Source organism: Oncorhynchus nerka, linkage group LG17 (assembly GCF_034236695.1).
Source record: "Oncorhynchus nerka isolate Pitt River linkage group LG17, Oner_Uvic_2.0, whole genome shotgun sequence".
Taxonomy (NCBI): domain Eukaryota; kingdom Metazoa; phylum Chordata; class Actinopteri; order Salmoniformes; family Salmonidae; genus Oncorhynchus; species Oncorhynchus nerka.
The window spans coordinates 12,665,606-12,687,626 of NC_088412.1; the positions used below are offsets into that span (position 1 = coordinate 12,665,606).

Sequence of the window (22,021 nt, forward strand, 5' to 3'; positions counted from 1 at the left end):
GAATACCGTCTGGTAGGGCTCTATTATTTCCTGAATTCCGTCTGGTAGGGCTCTATTATTTCCTGAATACAGCCTGGTATAACTCTATTATTTCCTGAATTCCGTCTGGTAGGGCTCTATTATTTCCTGAATTCCGTCTGGTAGGGCTCTATTATTTCCTGAATACAGCCTGGTATAACTCTATTATTTCCTGAATACAGCCTGGTAGAATTACATTGGTTTCCTTACCCTGTAATTAGTCGATGGATAAGGTACGACAGCAATATATGCTGTGTTTTTGATTACCTGGCCATTGTCTCCAAATGCTATAAATTTGGCATTTGTGGGAAGTCAATATGCCTGATATTTTCACATTTTATCATGTCCACATTTACAGTGCATTCAGACCTCTTGACTTTACACACATTTTGTTACGTTACAGCTTTATTCTAAAATTTATCAATCCACAATCCTCATCAATCCACACACATTTTTGCAAATATATTACAATTAAAAAACAGGAATACCTTATTTTTTATGTAAGTATTCAGACCCTTTGCTATGAGACTTGAAATTGAGCTCAGGTGCCTCCTGCTTCCATTGATCATTTATTTAACTTTTATTTAACTAGGCAAGTCAGTTAAGAACAAATTCTTATTGACAATCGGGGGCAGAATGACAGATTTGTACCTTGTCAGCTCGGGGATTCGATGACCAACAGATGCATATCTGTATTCCCAGTCATGTGAAATCCATACATTAGAGCCTTGTATGAACAGTAACTCAGTAGAATCTTAGAAATGGTTGCATGTTGTGTTTATAGTTTTGTTCAGTGTAACGACAAACCAAGGGGTCACCAAGAATACAAACTGCCCTGCAAAGATTAACATCAGTCTTGTACACACAGAAGTTTGATGCAAAACAGCCAAGGGCCATCCAGAGGGCCTTCAGGCAAGCAGGACCCACAACAATGACATCATCAGTCACACGCCGGCAGGTCAGACTTCGTTGATAACATTGTCTGGTTGCAGGACAACCCACCAATCAGTACCTGACCAGAAGTACAATCAGCTTTAGAAGAACGTTTGAATGTCAAAAAAACTCCACTCCAGCTGGACAATGCTTTACGGAGTACGGTAGCAATAACATTGATGGCAGTCGTCATATTTTATGCTTACATTTTTTTTTCTCCCCCAGTGTAGTCACACTGATGTCAAAAGACTGATGAATTTTGTAAGATTGCCGTAGTCTTTAAAATGTACACAATGTCAAACCAACCTGAATATCACATCACTGTTCACTGTTCCATTTATTTAATCAAATCACGTCCTCACAAGGGCACATTACAGGAATAACTTATTGACCTACTTATACAGTGCCATCTCTGACTCTTTGGCTAACTTGTGTTCAGGCGTCTCTTTCAGCTCTGGGTCGTGTTCATTCGGAACAAAATGGAAGAAAATGGACTGAAGCAGTGGGGCACTATCTGGACTTGTCCAATAAGAAACACTTGTTTTCATTTTGCATTGCAAGACGTTTTAAAACTGGCAGACGACCCTTTGTTAATCTATTTAATGCAGCTAGATAAACAGACCCTCTGTAATTGTAATCAGATTACTGCAGAATAATAAAGACCACTGCAGACCTGTCTGTAGGAGTTACATCCTCATGTGGGACTGTCTCCAGTGCTGTAATACTGTGTACTGGCAGCCGTTAACATCTGTAGTAGTAGTGCACTGCAGTGGTTTTGTGCCACCGGATAATATGGTACTGGTTGTCTTAGTATTTCAAAAGCCTCATGGGTAAAAAAAAATTAAAAACCTGTCCTTATCATTTTCTATAATAAAAAGGTTGTTTCTAAAGAAAGATTACATCTACCACCATTCATAGACTTTAAAACACTGGGCTACAGTTCCATTAAACACTGGGCTAGAGTTCCATTAAACACTGGGCTAGAGTTCCATTAAACACTGGGCTAGAGTTCCATTAAACACTGGGCTAGAGTTCCATTAAACACTGGGCTAGAGTTCCATTAAACACTGGGCTAGAGTTCCATTAAACTCTGGGCTACAGTTCCATTAAACACTGGGCTAGAGTTACATTAAACACTGAGCTACAGTTACATTAAACACTGGGCTAGAGTTTCAATCCATTTTAGAATAAGGCAGTAATGTAACAAAATGTGGAAAGGTCAAGAGGTCCGAATACTTTCCGAAGGCACTGTTTTGGGCAACAGACGACCACACCGGGTCCCACTCCTATCAGAGAAAAACAAGAAGAAGTGGCTCCAGTGGACACGCGATCACCAACACTGGATAATTGAGGAGTGGAAAAACATTGCCTGGTCTGACAAATCCCGGTTCCTGTTGCGTCATGAGTCAGGTTTTGGAGTGAACAGCATGAGTCCATGGCCCCTTCCTGCCTGGTGTCAACAGTACAGGCTTGTGGCGGTGGTGTGATGGTGTGGGGAATGTTTTCCTGGCACACGTTAGGTCTCTTAACACCATATGAGCAATGTTTCCATGCTCAGAAGAATTCAGGCTGTTCTGGAGACAAAGGGGGGACTGACCCAGTACTAGATGGGTGTACCTAATAAATTGGCCAAAGTGTATATGGCATGCTTTATTATAAACTCAGCAAAAACACAAACGTCCCTTTTTCAGGACTGTCTTTCAAAGATAATTCGTAAAAATCCAAATAACTTCACAGATCTGCAATGTAAAGGGTTTAAACACCATTTCCCATGCTTGTTCAATGAACCATAAACAATGAATGAACATGCACCTGTGGAACGGTCGTTAAGAGACTAAAAGCTTACAGACGGTAGGCAATTAAGGTAACAGTTATGAAAACTTAGGACACTAAAGAGGCCTTTCTACTGACTCTGAAAAACACCAAAAGAAAGATGCCCAGGGTCCCTGCTCATCTGCGTGAACATGCCTTAGGCATGCTGCAAGGAGGCATGAGGACTGAGGGCTTGTAGGCCTGTTGTAAGGCAGGTCCTCACCAGAAATAACATTGCCTATGGGCACCAACCCACCATTGCTGGACCAGACAAGACTGGCAAAAAGGGCTCTTCACTGACGAGTCACGGTTTTGTCTCACCAGGTATGATGGTCGGATTCGCATTTGTCATCGAAGGAATGAGCGTTACACCGAGGCCTGTACTCTGGAGCCGGATCAATTTGGAGGTGGAGGGTCAGTCATGGTCTGGGGCGATGTGTCACAGCATCATCGGACTGAGCTTGTTGTCACTGCAGGCAATCTCAACGCTGTGCGTTACAGGGAAGAAGTCCTCCTCCCTCATGTGGTATCCTTCCTACAGGCTCATCCTGACATGACCCTCCAGCATGACAATGCCACAAGCCATACTGCTCCTTCTGTGTGTGATTTCCTGCAAGACAGGAATGTCAGTGTTCTGCCATCACCAGCTGAAGAGCCCGGATCTCGAGCACGTCTGGGACCTGTTGGACTGGAGGGTGAAGGCTAGGGCCATTTCTCACAGAAATATCCGGGAACTTGCAGGTGCCTTGGCAGAAGAGTGAGGTAACATCTCACGGCAAGAACTGGCAAATCTGGTGCAGTCCATGAAGAGGAAATGCACTGCAGTACTTAATGCAGCTGGTGGCCACACCAGATACTGACTGTTACTTTTGATTTTGACCCCCCCCATTTCTGTTAGTCACATGTCTGTGGAACTTGTTCAGTTTATGTCTCAGTTGTTGAATCTTGTTATGTTCATACAAATATTAAAATAACTGATTGTGATCAGACCTATTTGACTGTCTCCGGAGGTAGTCTGTGACAGATTGATTGGTTGGATGAATACTAAGGGAGAGAGTAGGTTGGCGGGTCAGGGAGGATAGAGGGTCATGGAGGTGGATGGAATAGGTTGGAGGGCCAGGAAGGTAAATTGGAGATGGTTGCAGGGTCCGGCAGCTGGATCGGAGGGTCCGGGAGGTGGAGGTGGATGGAGGGTCAGGGAGCTGGTTGGAGGGTCCGGGAGGTGGAGGTGGATGGAGGGTCAGGGAGGTGGAAGTGGTTGGAGGTTGAGGGAGGTGGAAGTGGTTGGAGGTTGAGGGAGGTGGAAGTGGATAGAGGGTCAGGGAGGTGGATAGAGGGTCAGGGAGGTGGAGGTGGATAGAGGGTCAGGGACCTCCCTGACCCCTGGAGGTGGATAGAGGGTCAGGGACCTCCCTGATCCCTGGAGGTGGATAGAGGGTCAGGGAGGTGGATCGAGGGTCAGGGAGGTGGATAGAGGGTCAGGGAGGTGGAGGTGGAGGTGGATAGAGGGTCAGGGAGGTGGAAGTGGTTGGAGAGTCAGGGAGGTGGAGTGGTTGGAGGTCAGGGAGGTGGATCGAGGGTCAGGGAGGTGGATCGAGGGTCAGGGAGGTGGAGGTGGATAGAGGGTCAGGGAGGTGGAAGTGGTTGGAGGGTCAGGGAGGTGGATAGAGGGTCAGGGAGGTGGAGGGTCACGGAGGTGGGTCGTGGAGGTGGATCGAGGGTCAGGGAGGTGGAGGTGGATCGAGGGTCAGGGAGGTGGATAGAGGGTCAGGGAGGTGGATCGAGGGTCAGGGAGGTGGATCGAGGGAGGTGGAGGTGGATAGAGGGTCAGGGAGGTGGATCGAGGGTCAGGGAGGTGGATCGAGGGTCAGGGAGGTGGAGGTGGATAGAGGGTCAGGGAGGTGGATAGAGGGTCAGGGAGGTGGATAGAGGGTCAGGGAGGTGGTTAGAAGGTAAAGGAGGTAGGTTGGAGGGCGTTAAATACAGGTTACGACACCAAAGGTTGACCGTTCTAAACCCATTGTAGCTTTTGATTTTCAACCCTACCCAGCACAACAACAAAAAATAGTAAAGGTCTATTTATAGCCCTGGTTACATTTTAATTAATGTGATTTTGGTGCTCTGGCCCGGATGACCCAGGTACAACACATCCCGACTACATCTGGAGTAAGATCATTACAATCACTTATTTAATCGTATACACCAATCTAAAAATGTGGGCACAATCAGAATGTGGACATGATCAGGACACACATTGGCACCAGGTTAAAATGGCAAGGAAATACTTGGTCCAATAAGAACAGCTTATTTTCGTTTTGCTACGCTGTCCTCTAAAAAAACAACAACAACAACCCAGATTTCAGTAACAACATGCTTCTCCAATGCTTTTCAAACAATTCCACCGCCGGATTGTGTTACAATGTCCAATGTTAGCCTGGTCCAATGTTAGCCTGGTCCAATGTTAGCCTGGCTGGCAGATCTGAGGGGCAGTGCTCTGGTGACAACTTCTAATATCAGATTTTATTTTATTAACAATGATTTAGGATTACAATTGTAGTAATTGTTTATATTGTGAAAGCTTGGCAGATATTCAGTTCTGACATATCGTACATTGTCATAGCTAACATTACTTGTCACTTACTGTACAAACAGAAAAGAAATCAATGCAAACTCACACTTTTTTACCTTAAATCTGGGTACAGTAAAAGTAGTAGTGTGTACAGTGCAGTGTTGTTTAGAGTATCAGTGTCATCACGACACCAAACCCTACCAAGCTGATCACAATCAAGCACCTGAGCGCTTGGCTACCATGGCGCTCACCTACTGTAAGTCAGTCAAAGATTTTGCTTTCATACACGCACACACACACATATACACCAGCCTTGAACAGTTAAAAGGTTACTAAAGTCTGCAACAGGCATGCAACAGGTTTAAAATATTAATGACAAATGAGAAAGATATTAAATAGATGGTTTCTTTAATAAAATATGTTTGAGAATGACATTCAATGGTGAGTTGAAATGATATTGCTGCTTGATACATACAGTACTTCATCAAGCACTGAGCAGAGTAGTTTAGCATGAGTTATTAGTAGGACTTAGTTCAACCCGTGTCTTACTAATAACCCCAGCATACAGACAAACCCCTTACAAGTTATTATCAGTCCAACATGGCTGTTGTGCTACATTCAAGTTGTCAACAATCACTACATGGTTACACTGAATGTAGACTACCACAAATGGATGGATTGTGTCAGGGATAATCAACACGGTGCTCTATGCGGTCTATGGAAAACAATTAACGACGTGGAAGGTGTGTTTCACGACGCGCTACAAAGAGCGGCATTGACCTTCCACGGAGTCACATTATTTTCCAGAGAACGCATAGAGAGAGCACCGTGTTGATGATCCCTTTTGTACCATGGCTAAAATGTAAAATGTTCCGCTAGATGCGTGTTCATTTTCCAGTAGAAATGTGTTTTATTAACATCCACTGAAGTTGCTAACAAGCTTACTAGAAAGCTACGGTAGTTGTCTTAGTAACCAAACAAACAGACTTGCTAGTTTAGCTAACCAAACCCATCAGTAAATTACTAGCTTGCCATTATGAAAATCTAATTCAGCAATGCTAATAAATTTTCCATTCGACTTTCGCTTTCAAAAGCAGCTCAAAACATGTAAGAATTAACTATAGCCTTTGAATTCTACCGTGCTGATATACTGTGCTTTATAGAGAAATAATGCACGCTCTAGAATGCTTTTCAAGCCAATCAGAAACTAGCATTCAACAATACCATGGTATATAGAATATAGGCATCCACCCAATAATACACAGGAGAGGATAAATGGTAGTAGACACATTGAGTATAGGACATGCTGTAGTTTAGGGTTAGGAGGTTAATTGTATTTATTTAACCTATATTTAGCCAGGTTAGTCTATTTTTCAAAAGAGACCTGGTTTAGTTGTTAAGCAGGAGTCCATTACGTATAATTTTATAGGGATTAGAGCTACAGGTATGCAGAGTTCAGCCAACTTGTCAGGCATTTTGGCTCCAAACGCCCCAATGACTACCAGAATAATGATCTTGAAACGTTTGGTGCCATTTAAATCTGACATCTCAAAGAGAGTTGGATGTGTACACATTACATATGGCTCTGATGGGGATGAGACAGAGGTTGGTAGGAAGAGGTATATCTGGGTTGGGAGGGGGTTAGTCTACTTCCTGACCGGCGGAGGGATCTTGATGTCCTGACCCTTCTCCAGCTTCTTCTCACATTCGATCAGGTAGTTGACGCCGTCCACCACCGTCTGCACTAGCTGGACCTGATCACAGAGAGCGACAGTGGGCGTGTTAGCGAGCGACTGCATTGCAGAGGCATGACAGATCTCACAACATCTAGGTAAGGGGTTTAGCATATCAGCTAAAGCACATCATATGATATTGGCCTAGCAAGCTGATGCCCGTTGGCACAGTCGTGGACGTGGCACGCATCCAAAGCATGTGCGTGTTTGAGATCGACTGCATTGCGGCCAGACAGTGGCCAAATCACTGATCTACGAATGATCTTACATCCCAAATAACTAGTCATTATGTGATCAAGTTTAGTGATCAGAATTCTAAGCCCTGCTCAAACTAATCCCCTCAATCATGTGGACTGAGAGATTGTGGAGGGTCAAAAGTTCTCTCTCTCTCTTGCTCTCCACGTTTTTTTTTCTCGCACACTACAGTTTTTGTTTCTTCACTCTCTCAAACTTGTCCTTCCATTCCTCACTGATTGGTCCTGGAGAGCTGCAGTGTGTACAGGGCTTTCATTCCCAGTGCTGTAATACCTCATTCCTCATTCAACTGATCAACCATATCTTGACTAGCTGAATCATGTGTGTATGTGTCAATGCACAGTGTTATTAGAGGATCTACCTCCCCCTTCTTACCATGCATTCACCCATCATACAACCCATGTTAATAATCCCATCATACAATCCATGTTAATAATCCCATCATACAACCCAGGCATGACAATACTGATGAGGAATCCCAACGTACAGAATAGTGACGTGTACAGCAGTCCCACCGTACAGAATAGTGACGTGTACAGGAGTCCCACCGTACAGAATAGTGACGTGTACAGGAGTCCCACCGTACAGAATAGTGACGTGTACAGGAGTCCCACCGTACAGAATAGTGACGTGTACAGGAGTCCCACCGTACAGAATAGTGACGTGTACAGGAGTCCCACCGTACAGAATAGTGACGTGTACAGGAGTCCCACCGTACAGAATAGTGACGTGTACAGGAGTCCCACCGTACAGGAATAGAATAGTGACGTGTACAGGAGTCCCACCGTACAGAATAGTGACGTGTACAGGAGTCCCACCGTACAGAATAGTGACGTGTACAGGAGTCCCACCGTACAGAATACAGGAGTCCCACCGTACAGAATAGTGTACAGGAGTCCCACCGTACAGAATAGTGACGTGTACAGGAGTCCCACCGTACAGAATAGTGACGTGTACAGGAGTCCCACCGTACAGAATAGTGACGTGTACAGGAGTCCCACCGTACAGAATAGTGACGTGTACAGGAGTCCCACCGTACAGAATAGTGACGTGTACAGGAGTCCCACCGTACAGAATAGTGACGTGTACAGGAGTCCCACCGTACAGAATAGTGACGTGTACAGGAGTCCCACCGTACAGAATAGTGACGTGTACAGGAGTCCCACCGTACAGAATAGTGACGTGTACAGGAGTCCCACCGTACAGAACAGTGACGTGTACAGGAGTCCCACCGTACAGAATAGTGACGTGTACAGGAGTCCCACCGTACAGAACAGTGACGTGTACAGGAGTCCCACCGTACAGAATAGTGACGTGTACAGGAGTCCTGTCCCTATGCTGCTCTGTACCATCATTCATTCATATATCCAGTACATATTCTTTATACACTGTGTATAAGACAGTAGTTTACAGTTAGTTAGTACCCATTGTCAGAACTAGAAGCACGCATTTGTACAGCAGTAACCTAACCATGTGTATGTGACAAATAAAATTTGATTTGATTTAGTCCCACAGAATAGTGACGTGTACAGGAGTCCCACCGTACAGAATAGTGACGTGTACAGGAGTCCCACCGTACAGAATAGTGACGTGTACAGGAGTCCCACCGTACAGAATAGTGAGTACAGAATAGTGTGTACAGGAGAATACAGTGACGTGTACAGAGTCCCACCGTGCAGAATAGTAAGTACAGGAGTACAGAATAACGTGTACAGGAGTACAGGAGTCCCACCGTACAGAATAGTAACGTGTACAGGAGTCCCACCGTACAGAATAGTAACGTGTACAGGAGTCCCACCGTACAGAAGTCCCACCGTACAGAATAGTGACGTGTACAGGAGTCCCACCGTACAGAATAGTGACGTGTACAGGAGTCCCACCGTACAGAATAGTGACGTGTACACGAGTCCCACCGTACAGAATAGTGACGTGTACAGGAGTCCCACCGTACAGAATAGTGACGTGTACAGGAGTCCCACCGTACAGAATAGTGACGTGTACAGGAGTCCCACCGTACAGAACAGTGACGTGTACAGGAGTCCCACCGTACAGAACAGTGACGTGTACAGGAGTCCCACCGTACAGAACAGTGACGTGTACAGGAGTCCCACCGTACAGAACAGTGACGTGTACAGGAGTCCCACCGTACAGAACAGTGACGTGTACAGCAGTCCCACCGTACAGAATAGTGACGTGTACAGGAGTCCCACCGTACAGAACAGTGACGTGTACAGGAGTCCCACCGTACAGAACAGTGACGTGTACAGGAGTCCCACCGTACAGAATAGTGACGTGTACAGGAGTCCTGTATCTTGCCTATGCTGCTCTGTACCATCATTCATTCATATATCCTTATGTACATATTCTTTATCCCCTTACACTGTGTATAAGACAGTAGTTTAGGAATTGTTAGTTAGATTACTTGTTGGTTATTACTGCATTGTCGGAACTAGAAGCACAAGCATTTCGCTACACTCGCATTAACATCTGCTAACCATGTGTATGTGACAAATAAAATTTGATTTGATTTAGTCCCACCGTACAGAATAGTGACGTGTACAGAGTCCCACCGTACAGAATAGTGACGTGTACAGGAGTCCCACCGTACAGAATAGTGACGTGTACAGGAGTCCCACCGTACAGAATAGTGACGTGTACAGGAGTCCCACCGTACAGAATAGTGACGTGTACAGGAGTCCCACCGTACAGAATAGTGACGTGTACAGGAGTCCCACCATACAGAATAGTGACGTGTACAGGAGTCCCACCGTACAGAATAGTGACGTGTACAGGAGTCCCACCGTACAGAATAGTGACGTGTACAGGAGTCCCACCGTACAGAATAGTGATGTGTACAGGAGTCCCACCGTACAGAATAGTGATGTGTACAGGAGTCACACCGTATAGAATACTGATGTGTACTTGACTTATGTCTCCCATCCAGACACAGGAGAGGGTTAAACACAGGCATGACAGTCTGTCTCCTCAAGACATTCCTCAAGCCTTCCAGTGCAACCCATAGCCGCATCTCAATAGTCTAAAATGGATTCCTCTCTCATATTCTTTCATTCACTTGACTGATGGGTAAAGTGAATGGATTTGCTACACTCCCCCTACCATCTGTAATGGGTAATAACTTTGACTTGACTCAAGCCTTTGGCTCCTCCTACAAGGAGCGGAGGCTACTGAGGAATGTCCTCCATCTCGATCCCTTCTGGGAAAAATGTTCCTGGTCGTACCAGTTGTAATGACCAAGTGAATTTATTTTGCATGGCCTTGTAATGTAGCGTACGCCATTTTAAACAATTGACATGCACCCAGTAGCTGTGTGGGATGACAATTCTCCTAGGTACAGTTTCCCCTCCTAAACCCAACTGAAACCATTAGTAGTGGGGTGGGGGGGGACATTAAACCAACCCAAGATCCGTGTCCAAACCTAACACCATGTATTCCCCATTACCTCTGACTGGCCCAGTCTGTCCAGGTTGGAGATGTCGAAGGTGCTTCCCACGGCTGCAGTGTCCACTCCCCCGGTTCCTCTCTTCTGCAGACGCAGGTTGTCCAGGATCTTAGTGAAGCGAGGGTCCTGCAGGTTTACCAGACAGGAGTCACTTTTAGTAGACGCCCAAACAGAAAAACGGTTGGAAAATGGAGAGATACCATCTCATCGCTCGTTTACCCCTTTTTATATTTTTTTCTGTTACGGTGTACCCTAACAAAGAGAAACATTCAGAAGACGGTGGGTGGTGGATGACTGGCTCGTGGGGATCATATTGGTCCCTGGTTTAAGGGTATAGGTCTCAATCATGTCCTACCATGGAGGTCTGGAGTACTGCTGGTTTTCGGTTCTACCTGATCATTAATTGCACCCACCTGGTGTCTGAAATCTAAATCAGTCCCTGATTACAGGGGAAGAAGGGTGAAAAAAGAAGTGGAACTGGCTTCGAGGTCCAGATTTGAATTGAAGGGGTTTGTGTATTTAAGAATCTGTATTTGGAAAATCCAAAGATAGCCTGTGGGTTGGGAACGACATGGGTGGCAGGTAGCCTAGCGGTTAAGAGCATTGGGCTGGTAACCGAAAGGTCACTGGTTCGAATCTCCAAGCCGACGAGGTGAAAAATCTGTTGATGTGCCCTTGAGCAACGCACTTGACCCTAATTAGTTAACCCATGTCAATGTAAAATGCTTGTTGGTGCTCTTGATTAGATGTTACCTTGCTGAGCTTGGGCAGGTTGACATGTACTCCAGCACGGAGCCCAGTGCCCAGGTTGGAGGGGCACGTAAGGATGTAGCCCAGTCTCTCATTCCACATGAACTCCCAGCCTTTCTCCTGGATCAGCCTCTCCACCTGAACAAACCTTTCACTTTAGACTAGATGGAAAAACATTCAATGACAACTTTATTTGTCTTGCATACATACACCGGCTGCCACATAATGGTGTGTGTGTGTGTGTGCGTGCGCACCTCTTTCAGGCCTGTGCAGAAGCGGTCAAACACTCTCTTCATGTTGCCTCCCTTCTCCATAGAGATGACTCTGGTGTGATCCTCTTCATTGATCCAGATCAGGAAGGTCTTCGTGTTGTTATGCCTGGATTTGGTACAAAGGAGTAGCGAGGGTTGAAAACACAAAACGTATCAATACTAATTTTAAACTAAATAAAAACTACACAAAACACACTCTTAAAAATCAATACTTGTGTAGTGCTTCCTAATGCCATGGGATCCCAGCGCTCCCACCAGCGTACGTAGACTATTTTAGAGGAGCTGATCACGATCGTTGATAATAAATTATTTTCCTCAGAGGCCTTTATTTAATAAATAGAAGGTTCTGCTTCTCCTTTCTGTCGGTAATCAGGTTTGATCCGGGTGGTCCAAAAAGGAGCTCAGAGCATTCCTCAAATTGAGTTAAACTATTTATACATGACAGAGAGATCATTTCTCCATCCTCTATTGCACCAGCTAGAGTTAAATGTCCAGGTTCCATTTCCCATACGTTATAACTTCATTGAGGCGATGGTGGCAGTAGACAGTATTGCCACATACGCAATAATAAAATTGCATTGTAATGGATACAGTATTTCCATATAAGCAAAAACGTTCATGTAATGCAATGCATTATAGACAATGGCATATTTGCCCCATTGGCCTCCTGAAAACAATTAGAGAATTGAATGAAGTAATGGATAGGTCTGAAGCCAGGAGAGCAGAGAGAAGCATGAAAGGAGGAGAAAGCTGTCCGAACATTTTTAATTTAGAGCCCTGAGGATGAATTATAGAGGAGAGGCTGGCATGCTGTAGGGGGGTAGAGCAGGCCCTGGCAGGGTAGCGGTTGGCATCAGGCTATTTCTGGGCACCAACTGAAACTCAATGCGGAGAGGGCATTGTCTGCATCACTAATGTACATCTAAGGCTCAGTCTACAGGAGAGTCTATGGCTCAGTCTACAGGAGAGTCTATGGCTCAGTCTACAGGAGAGTCTATGGCTCAGTCTACAGGAGAGTCTATGGCTCAGTCTACAGGAGAGTCTATGGCTCAGTCTACAGGAGAGTCTATGGCTCAGTCTACAGGAGAGTCTATGGCTCAGTCTACAGGAGAGTCTATGGCTCAGTCTACAGGAGAGTCTATGGCTCAGTCTACAGGAGAGTCTATGGCTCAGTCTACAGGAGAGTCTATGGCTCAGTCTACAGGAGAATCTATGGCTCAGTCTACAGGAGAATCTATGGCTCAGTCTACAGGAGAATCTATGGCTCAATCTACAGGAGAATCTATGGCTCAGTCTACAGGAGAGTCTATGGCCCAGTCTACAGGAGAGTCTATGGCTCAGTCTACAGGAGAATCTATGGCCCAGTCTACAGGAGAATCTATGGCTCAGTCTACAGGAGAGTCTATGGCTCAGTCTACAGGAGAGTCTATGGCCCAGTCTACAGGAGAGTCTATGGCTCAGTCTACAGGAGAATCTATGGCTCAGTCTACAGGAGAATCTATGGCTCAGTCTACAGGAGAATCTATGGCTCAATCTACAGGAGAATCTATGGCTCAGTCTACAGGAGAATCTATGGCTCAGTCTACAGGAGAGTCTATGGCCCAGTCTACAGGAGATACAAGCTAGTGGACATTGTCACTTTGCTAGAAGGAAAACCTCCATAAAGAAGAGTCCTGATGATGTGTAGCACCAACTGTATGCAAATAATAACTAAGAGACAATAATCAAAATCACCTCCCACCGTTATGACCACTAAGGTTCTGTATCTATAACCAACAGGTGCTTACCAGATACCGCGTGCATCTGGCCAATCGCGGGCCATCCCCGAACAGGTCAGCAGAGGGGACACGGGTTTATCGAACAGGAAGTGGTCCTGTGTCAACACAGTAGAGACAGGAAATGCTGTCTTAATGAAAGGGGAACAACATCAATGCCTAACAAAACATATCTACTATTGTTTCCCTCCTGTCTTTTAGGTCTTCAAATGGATTGGCATCCTGACTCACGTCAATGAGCTGCTGCTGCTCCTGGTCTGTCATGTGGGTGAGGCTGTAATATGTCCCCGCCAGGTCCCCCTTCAGGCCAGCCAGGGCGTCCACCACCACCTTCTCCACCTCCCGGCGCTCTGCCCGGGTACACGCCGGGGGCAGGCTCAGTCCCCTGATGCTACGGCCCGTCCTGACCCGCGACGACAGCACATAGCGCTCGTCGAATTTGCCCGACTTGAGCTGACAGACGGAGGGAAACAGAAAAATAACGAATGGCGTAGCTATAGTAGTAAATAGTTTGACGGTTAGGCCTATTATCATGAAACCGAAAAGGACATTTGTGAATGACCTATGCTCCCCAAAAAGCTAAATGGTTTAAGTCAAGGAAGTCATGACATGATTATTGATCCTACATTAGGTTCCTTTGATATGTGATTTGTATGGCATATACAGTAATTGACATTCATTGTAGCATATAACATATCATCGCTGTTTGACGAAAACCTTGTGACATTTAAAAATGTTTTTATTTAAAGCAGTAACTTCCCTCAATGTACTCTGAACATTTAATTTAAGCTTCTAGTTTCAGAATTATATGTTCGTTAAAGAGAAAATATGGTCATTTGTTTTCGAAATCCTGAAAGGTTTCTGTTTTGGAGACGAGAGGTTTTCAGACAGAAACGACATTCATGTATTATAACGTAATGAATGATTAACGTTCCAATCTGCACAATCGATTTACTGCCGAACTATATAATGTTAGCTGGTATCACTGATTAGTATTGCGTCCAGTGAGTGAATCTGTCCACTTTCTAATGTTAAATATAGAATTATGCAACACCTAACATGGTCTGTGTGTGGTGTGACCAGGTAGAGATAGTGACGTCAGGGCAAACTTAGCTTAAGGACAGCTCCACCATTCAGCCAGTTCTAGAAATCTCACTGATGAGGGTACATTGGCACCCTATTCTCTATATAGTGCACTAATTTTGACCAGACACAGCCCATACTGTTGTTTTCAGATGGATCTCTGTACCTTGCTGGAGTCCAAATCGGTGGGATGGGTCATAGTCTGAGGGTCGTAGCCATTGTGCCTCTCCTTGATGACCGGGTCAAGGAGGTCTGCAAACACCTGAAACCCCCCGCATCAAAAATGGCATCATTATACAGTCTCTCATTTGGTTAGGATTTATAGAAAAGGAAAGGGTGATACCTAGTCAGTTGTATAGCTGAATGCATTCAACAGAAATGTGTCTTCCGTATTTAACCCAACCCGTCTGAATCAGAGAGGTGGGGCTGCCATAAATCAACATCCACGGCATTGGCACCCTGAGAGCAGCGGGTTAACTGCCTTGCTCAGGGGCAGAACGACAGATTTTTAACTTGTCAGCTCGGGGATTCGATCCAGCAACCTTTCGGTTTCTGGCCCAATGCTCCTACCCACCAGGCTACCTGCCACCACCTTGTAGACTACATTAAGAGAATCACTGTCACTTTACAAACTATTAGACAGGCTTACAGTATAGTATTGTAGTCTAGTATGATTTATACTATACCATTATGAGTTGGTGTAGTCTCATAGCAAGCAATGAAACTGATGACCAAAAGATGTGATCCCAAATGAAGGTCTCCTCTATCCTAAAACCAACACCCCTCTGGTGCAGTGGTAGTTGGTCTCAGTCTGAAATGGGACAGGGGGACTGGGTGTGCCTGTTCTCCATTGTCAGATTGAGTGGCTGGGATTGTAATATCACATGTGATCAATAGACCACTTGCTCCTCCTCATGTCAGAAAGTATCAAAACACAGAGAGTTCTCATTCATTCTTAATGTAGCTGACATAAATGTAGCCTATAGACTAAATGGGCTTTTTATGGCTTTAAGAAATGTCAAAACAAAGGGCATCTATTAAAAAAAGCAAACCATGAATATACAGTGCATTCGGAAAGTATTCAGACCTTGATTTTTCCCACATTTTGTTACATTACTACCTTCTTCTAAAATGAATTAAATTGTTATTTTCCCCCTCATCAATCTACACACAATACCCCATAATGACAAAACAAAAACAGTTTTAATTCTATATTTTTTTTTAACGTAAAGCTCATTTGAGGATGAGGTCCAGAGGGGACATTGGATCTCTCCTCCAATGTGCTTTGTAAGAGCGGTGAGGAACTGAGAAAATATACAGCCTATGGCTTCACCCTGATGAAAACTATACATCTGTCATCTGCATTCAAGACTTCTAACTGCTGCCTGCTCTGACCTCGTAGGACTCCTCATCCCCTGCCACCATGCCCACGGTCTTGATGAAGGGGTGCCCGGGGTTGTCCACGCCAGTCTGGATGGCCTGGTCAAGAGTGTAGCCGTTGGGCGTGGCCTTGTCCACCAGCTTGGCATAGATGGCAGGTGTCAGGTGGCTGGCCATGCAGTTGTTGTGCTTGCGCAGGTCCGGGTAGTCCGCACTGTCGGGAGACATTAAATCATACGGACAAAAATGGCTAAATCATTGTCTTTGACAACCACAAGGATAATAAAATAAATAAATAATATATATTATAAAATGTATATATAAATATATATTTTTAAAAAAAAGCTATATAGGAAACACGTGATTGATGACACCATTATGATAATTACTGCCCAAGACTCGCTGCAATGTAGCTTAGGCTACTCAATAGCCATCAGCTACAGTGATTTCCATCTATCACTCTGTTCTAGCCTACCTGTGCTTTTCTTTTGACATACCAGTGCATGCGCGCTATGTTTAGCCTATACCTATCACAATGCGCGGTCATCACAGACACAGCAGTGCAACCATACATGATACAATCTGATCGCAGACGTCGAGCATTCGACGACTATGCTTTGGAAACGGAATATCCTATATTTCTTAATAGGGCTATGCGTTATGCAATCGGTTTGTCCAGTTTTGCATTTTGCCTCCAGCATCTTCTCTGATCGGTTTTGCGGTAGATTCTGCCCATCATAAAACCATAAAGCTGAGTTTTAGCCCAGCCCCATGCAAGCCAAATAAGGAGATTCTAGATTCATTCTAGACCATTCCAACATGGTTCTGGAAGAAAAAAAACACCTGTCTATCTCACCAAATAATTAATTAGAGCGTATCAATATAGTCTACATATTGTTGGCAAAACATTCCATCAGTAAACCATGCATTCAGAGAATTATCTTATATTTATATTTCATCATTAGACATTAAAAAAAAACATGAGGCGGAATATAGCTTTAACATTTCATGAATAAAACAGGCCTAGGTCATTTATCATTTCCACAAAAAGTAAGTAAGAAAGAACCGATTCGAAATAGCACATTCATACAATGCTGCTGCTAAAATAGTCTCCAGTTTTGACAGATAATTCAGTGCATGTCAGCGTAGACTATTACTCATGTATTATTGTATCTAAAACAACAGGTCTACAGAATGACAATATTTCGCCCTTGAAATGGCTGGACTGAATGTCCATATAGCGCTATAAAGGGCGTCGTGGGTTACCTGGCAGGGTACACTCTCCGTACTTGCGCTCCGGCGGTGACATGTTCACGGTTGAGCAGAAAGGCCGCTGTCAAAGACCCGGCTCCAACTAATGACATAATGCCCACATTTCGTTTGCCGGACAAAATTCTGGCGAAGTTGTTTGCCATTGCTTTATTTCCACAGTTTCTGAGAGGTAGGGATGGATGAATGGAATGTGAGCCTTGGTGATGCTACGAGTCTAAAAGGAAAGGAGGAAAATCAGAGAGGATAAGATGAGTGAGACTGGAGGAGGAGACCGACGCGTGGAGTGAATGCTGATGGATCCAAGTGAATGCAGCAACAGACGAAGCGGCTAGACTAGGCTATACAGCATTTGCTTTAGTCCGTGTGTATTTCACCCCTCCTTTCAGAACGCTCTCAATTCCCATACACGCCAGCCTCCTTAATCCAATGTTGGACAGTAGTTAGTCCTACTGGAATTAGTTATATATATATATATATATTTTCTATTAAATTGTTATTACAGATCGACAATTTAATTGTGTACATAAAAATATTAAATTAGAAATGTCAGATCAAACATAATACATTTTGTCAAACTCAATTAGAACAAGTAGGCTCCCACACTATGTTCCCTCTAAACTGCGCACCAGCCCCGAGACTGCCGCGCACTAGCCCCGAGACTGCCGCGCACTAGCCCCGAGACTGCCGCGCACTAGCCCCGAGACTGCCGCGCACTAGCCCCGAGACTGCCGCGCACCAGCCCCGAGACTGCCGCGCACTAGCCCCGAGACTGCCGCGCACTAGCCCCGAGACTGCCGCGCACAAGCCCCGAGAGTGGTTTCTTGCATCAACACAACATTTTTTGTGGATAAACAGGTTAATGTCCAGTCCTGCACGTTTCCCCCCCTAAAGTCTCTTGGAATGTAGTCTCATTGAACACCACACATTTACTTCTAGTGTTGGCTAAATGATAGAACTGCTATTTCCATTTTAAAATGTTATGGGATGCATTTTCTCCATTGTTTTTTATGGTAGGTCACTCTGTTAGGCATACATTATGATACAATAGGCACAGTATCCTACTTGGCCACTGGTAGAACTAATTTAAAGCGAGTACAGCCTCAGCGTTGGAAGTTTGCGCTTTTTGACGTTTTAGAGGTAACAATGCTCACGGACAAACGTCCCATAACTAGACACCCAAGTAACAACGCAACGCGTTATGGGTGCGTGCAGTAACGCTAACGGTTAGAACAACTCGATGATACTCTTGCCATTTTCTTAATTGGTTTATCACATTATTTTATCAATAGGTTGGAATATGACAAACATTATGCTTTATTAACCCAAACCAACAAAACCTATAGAATGCTATTGGCGTTTGCGCAATTACACAATAGTCTAGTAGGACCAGTCAGCATGCATCGCAGGAACCAGGAATCTAGAAAGACGCTCTGGCTTTATGCAGGCACCAAGGGCAACTATAGTGGCTAAATATATTGCTTTTGAGATACACAACGTTTAAAGATGCACACGTCCCTATTCAGCCATATGCCTAATTCAACTGAAAGGGCAAGGCAAGATTGTTGCAATACTGTATTCTGAGGGAGACTTTTAGGTAGGACTATTTAGCAGGGGATAATTCAGTGATCAAGACATGAAATGAGGAAATAGCAAATTTATACGTTATCTGATCAAAGTTCACAGGAGGAAATTATGCAAGAGAAGTTTCTTTATACAGGCATTTACATTGCAGGAGGAATGATTGCATAACATATGCATTTGCATTACAATTTAGCAATCAGCAGTCTCTTATGTGGAATAATTTTGTAAAACAGCAGTCTACTACTGAATGACAAAACTGCAATAAATAATAAATTGTTAAAAATATAATAACATGGTATGGTAATTGAGTTAACATTCATGGCAAACCAATAATTAAAATGTGTAAAGCATTTATACATTGTATGTTTTATGTGACACATTACAGATGTGAAATATATGTAGGATAGTCTCACCTTGTTTCAGTTACTGGATGGTACTGCCCATTGATGCATTTGGCAACCCCGGCAGACCTGTGAGGCGTGGTGGCTCCTTATCTCCCTTAGATAATACACATGACTAACGCCTACCAGTTAACCTGAGACACATACACAGTCTACGAAAACAGAGCCGACCAAGGTCCGTTTGCGTCGCTCACTAGAGTTGGAAGATAAAGGGAGATGTAGTTTACAGCTCTGACCTTTGAACAGGGTGATTTCAGAGTTAGACTATCAGGTGCCTTTTATCAAATATACCTGCTGATAAGGTAAGGACAAAAAACACACAAAAAACCACCCCGACAGGTTTACTGCCCATCTACTGGGTCCAGTGATGGAGACTGAACTAAAATAGTTATAAATAATAGGCCTAACTTGTATCTTGTTTGAAAAATTGTTACAGGTACAGAAATTAAAACTGGGAATGACAAAAAGTGGTTCAGAACATACAGTTGAAGTTGGAAATTTACATTCACTTAGGTTGGAATCATTAAAACTTGTTTTTCAACCACTCCACAAATTACTTGTTAACAAACTATAGTTTTGGCAAGTCGGTTAGGACATCTACTTTGTGCATGACACAAGTCATTTTTCCAACAATTGTTTACAGACAGATTATTTCACTTATAAGTCACTGTATCACAATTCCAGTGGGTCAGAAGTTTACATACACTAAGGTGACTGTGCCTTTAAATAGCTTGGAAAATTCCAGAAAATGATGTCATGGCTTTAGAAGCTTCTGATAATTGACATAATTTTAGTCAATTGGAGGTGTACCTGTGGATGTATTTCAAGGCATACCTTCAAACTCAGTGCCTCTTTGCTTGACATCATGGGGAAATCAAAAGAAATCAGCCAAGACCTCAGAAAAATTATTGTAGACCTCCACATGTCTGGTTCATCCTTGGAAGAAATTTCCAAACGCCTGAAGGTACCACGTTCATCTGTACATACAATAGTACGCAAGTATAAACACCATGGGACCACGCAGCAGTCATACCTCTCAGGATGGAGACGCGTTCTGTCTGAACGTACTTTGGTGTGAAAAGTGCAAATCAATCCCAGAACAACAGCAAAGGACCTTGTGAAGATGCTGGAGGAAACAGGTACAAAAGTATCAATATCCACAGTAAAAGGGGTCCTATATCGACATAACCTGAAAGGCCGCTCAGCAAGGAAGAAGCCACTGCTCCCAAACCGCCATAAAAAAGCCAGACTACGGTTTGCAACTGCATATGGGGACAAAGATGGTACTTTTTGGAGAAATGTCCTCTGGTCTGATGAAACAAAAATAGAACTGTTTGGCCATAATGACCATCGTTATGTTTGGAGGAAAAAGGATGAGGCTTGCAAGCCGAAGAACACCATCCCAACCGTGAAGAACGGGGGTGGCAGCATCATCTTGTGTGGGGGGGGTGCTTTGCTGCAGGAGGGACTGGTGCACTTCACAAAATAGATGGCATCATGAGGCAGGGAAATTATGTGGATATATTGAAGCAACATCAAGACATCAATCAAGAAGTTAGAGCTTGATCACAAATGGGTCTCCCAAATGGACAATGACCCCAAGCATACTTCCAAAGTTGTGGCAAAATGGCTTAAGGACAACAAAGTCAAGGTATTGGAGTGGCCATCACAAAGCCCTGACCTCAATCCTATAGAAAATTTGTGGGCAGAACTGAAAAAGCATGTGCAAGCAAGGAGGCCTACAAACCTGACTCAGTTACACCAGCTCTGTCAGGAGGAATGGGCCAAAATTCACCCAATTTATTGTGGGAAGCTTGTGGAAGGCTAAAGTTTCCCAAGTTAAACAATTTAAAGGCAATGCTACCAAATACTAATTGAGTGTATATAAATGTATATAAACCCACTAGGAATGTGATGAAATAAATAAAAGCTGAAAGAAATCACTACCATTCTGACATTTCACATTCTTAAAATAAAGTGGTGATCCTAACTGACCTAAAACAGGAAATTTTTACTTGGATTAAATGTCAGGAATGGTGAAAAACTGAGTTTAAATCTATTTGACTAAGGTGTATGTAAACTTTCGACTTCAACCAAATCTAGTTTGCACGATGACTTGCATGAGTACCCTTGCCCGGAAAACTAATGACTAATTTTATTCCCCAGAGCTAACGCCTAGGCTTTAGATTATGGCCACATTGAGATTTTGTGTCCGTAAAAATCTGTATTGAGCCAATAGTTTTTCAATGGAAGTCATCGGTTGCTGGATGAATGACAACTAACATGATTGTTTATGCAAATACACACAATATGTCCGCCTTTGTTAAGTATGCAATTAATCTAAAAAAAAAAGTAGATAATGATGTAGGTCTATCCCCATGTCATTTTTGATTTCATCCAAGTTCATGAGTCTCAGTGTGGCTTAACCTTCAACCAAATAGGCACAATCTTGAATAGTGTAAACAACCCAGACTTGATACCTGGTCAGTCACATACTGAACATTCAGTGATCAATGTGAGATTCTAATGATAAAGAATGTTACTTATATATTTTTAATAAACACTAATAATTGTGGTTTTAGTTTTTCACATTTGATTTAATTCAAATAACCATATATAATAAGATATTTAAGTTAACTATTTTATATTGTTTCGTGAAAAGGTATTTAAAATACTTTAAAATATAAAATCGACCACAAACAATCTTGAAATATTGATATTTAAAGA

The 22,021-nt window shown here is 43.7% G+C and overlaps 1 protein-coding gene across 2 annotated transcripts; it reads right to left on the reverse strand.

Moving 5' to 3' along the window:
- Nucleotides 1–5,723: 5,723 nt before the first annotated feature.
- Nucleotides 5,724–19,414, reverse strand: LOC115119417 (creatine kinase U-type, mitochondrial-like). 2 transcript variants are annotated; one of them, XM_029648194.2, is made up of 10 exons: nt 19,307–19,414; nt 17,307–17,526; nt 16,056–16,254; nt 14,827–14,922; nt 13,809–14,030; nt 13,590–13,675; nt 11,785–11,908; nt 11,534–11,668; nt 10,781–10,906; nt 5,724–7,086 (listed from the first exon to the last, which is right to left on the reverse strand). In XM_029648194.2, exons 2-10 carry the CDS (start codon nt 17,453–17,455, stop codon nt 6,979–6,981), a joined length of 1,245 nt encoding a protein of 414 aa, XP_029504054.1. In that variant the 5' UTR covers nt 17,456–17,526; nt 19,307–19,414; the 3' UTR covers nt 5,724–6,978. The 2 variants fall into 2 exon arrangements, with proteins under 2 accessions (XP_029504054.1, XP_064859044.1); XM_065002972.1 differs by lacking the exon at nt 19,307–19,414 and having other exon boundaries at nt 17,307–17,635.
- Between the last annotated feature and the right edge of the window lie 2,607 nt (nt 19,415–22,021).

What these genes read in the sequence shown, in the direction of transcription:
- LOC115119417 (XM_029648194.2), bottom strand. Translation starts at nt 17,455, where the DNA reads ATGGCAAACAACTTCGCCAGAATTTTGTCCGGCAAACGAAATGTGGGC. An exon ending in TCTGCACAGGCCTGAAAGAG is followed by an intron (nt 11,669 to 11,784) that starts GTGCGCACGCAC and finishes AGGTTTGTTCAG; the next exon opens with GTGGAGAGGCTGATCCAGGA. An exon ending in ACAGACTGGGCCAGTCAGAG is followed by an intron (nt 7,087 to 10,780) that starts GTAATGGGGAAT and finishes CTCTGTGATCAG; the next exon opens with GTCCAGCTAGTGCAGACGGT.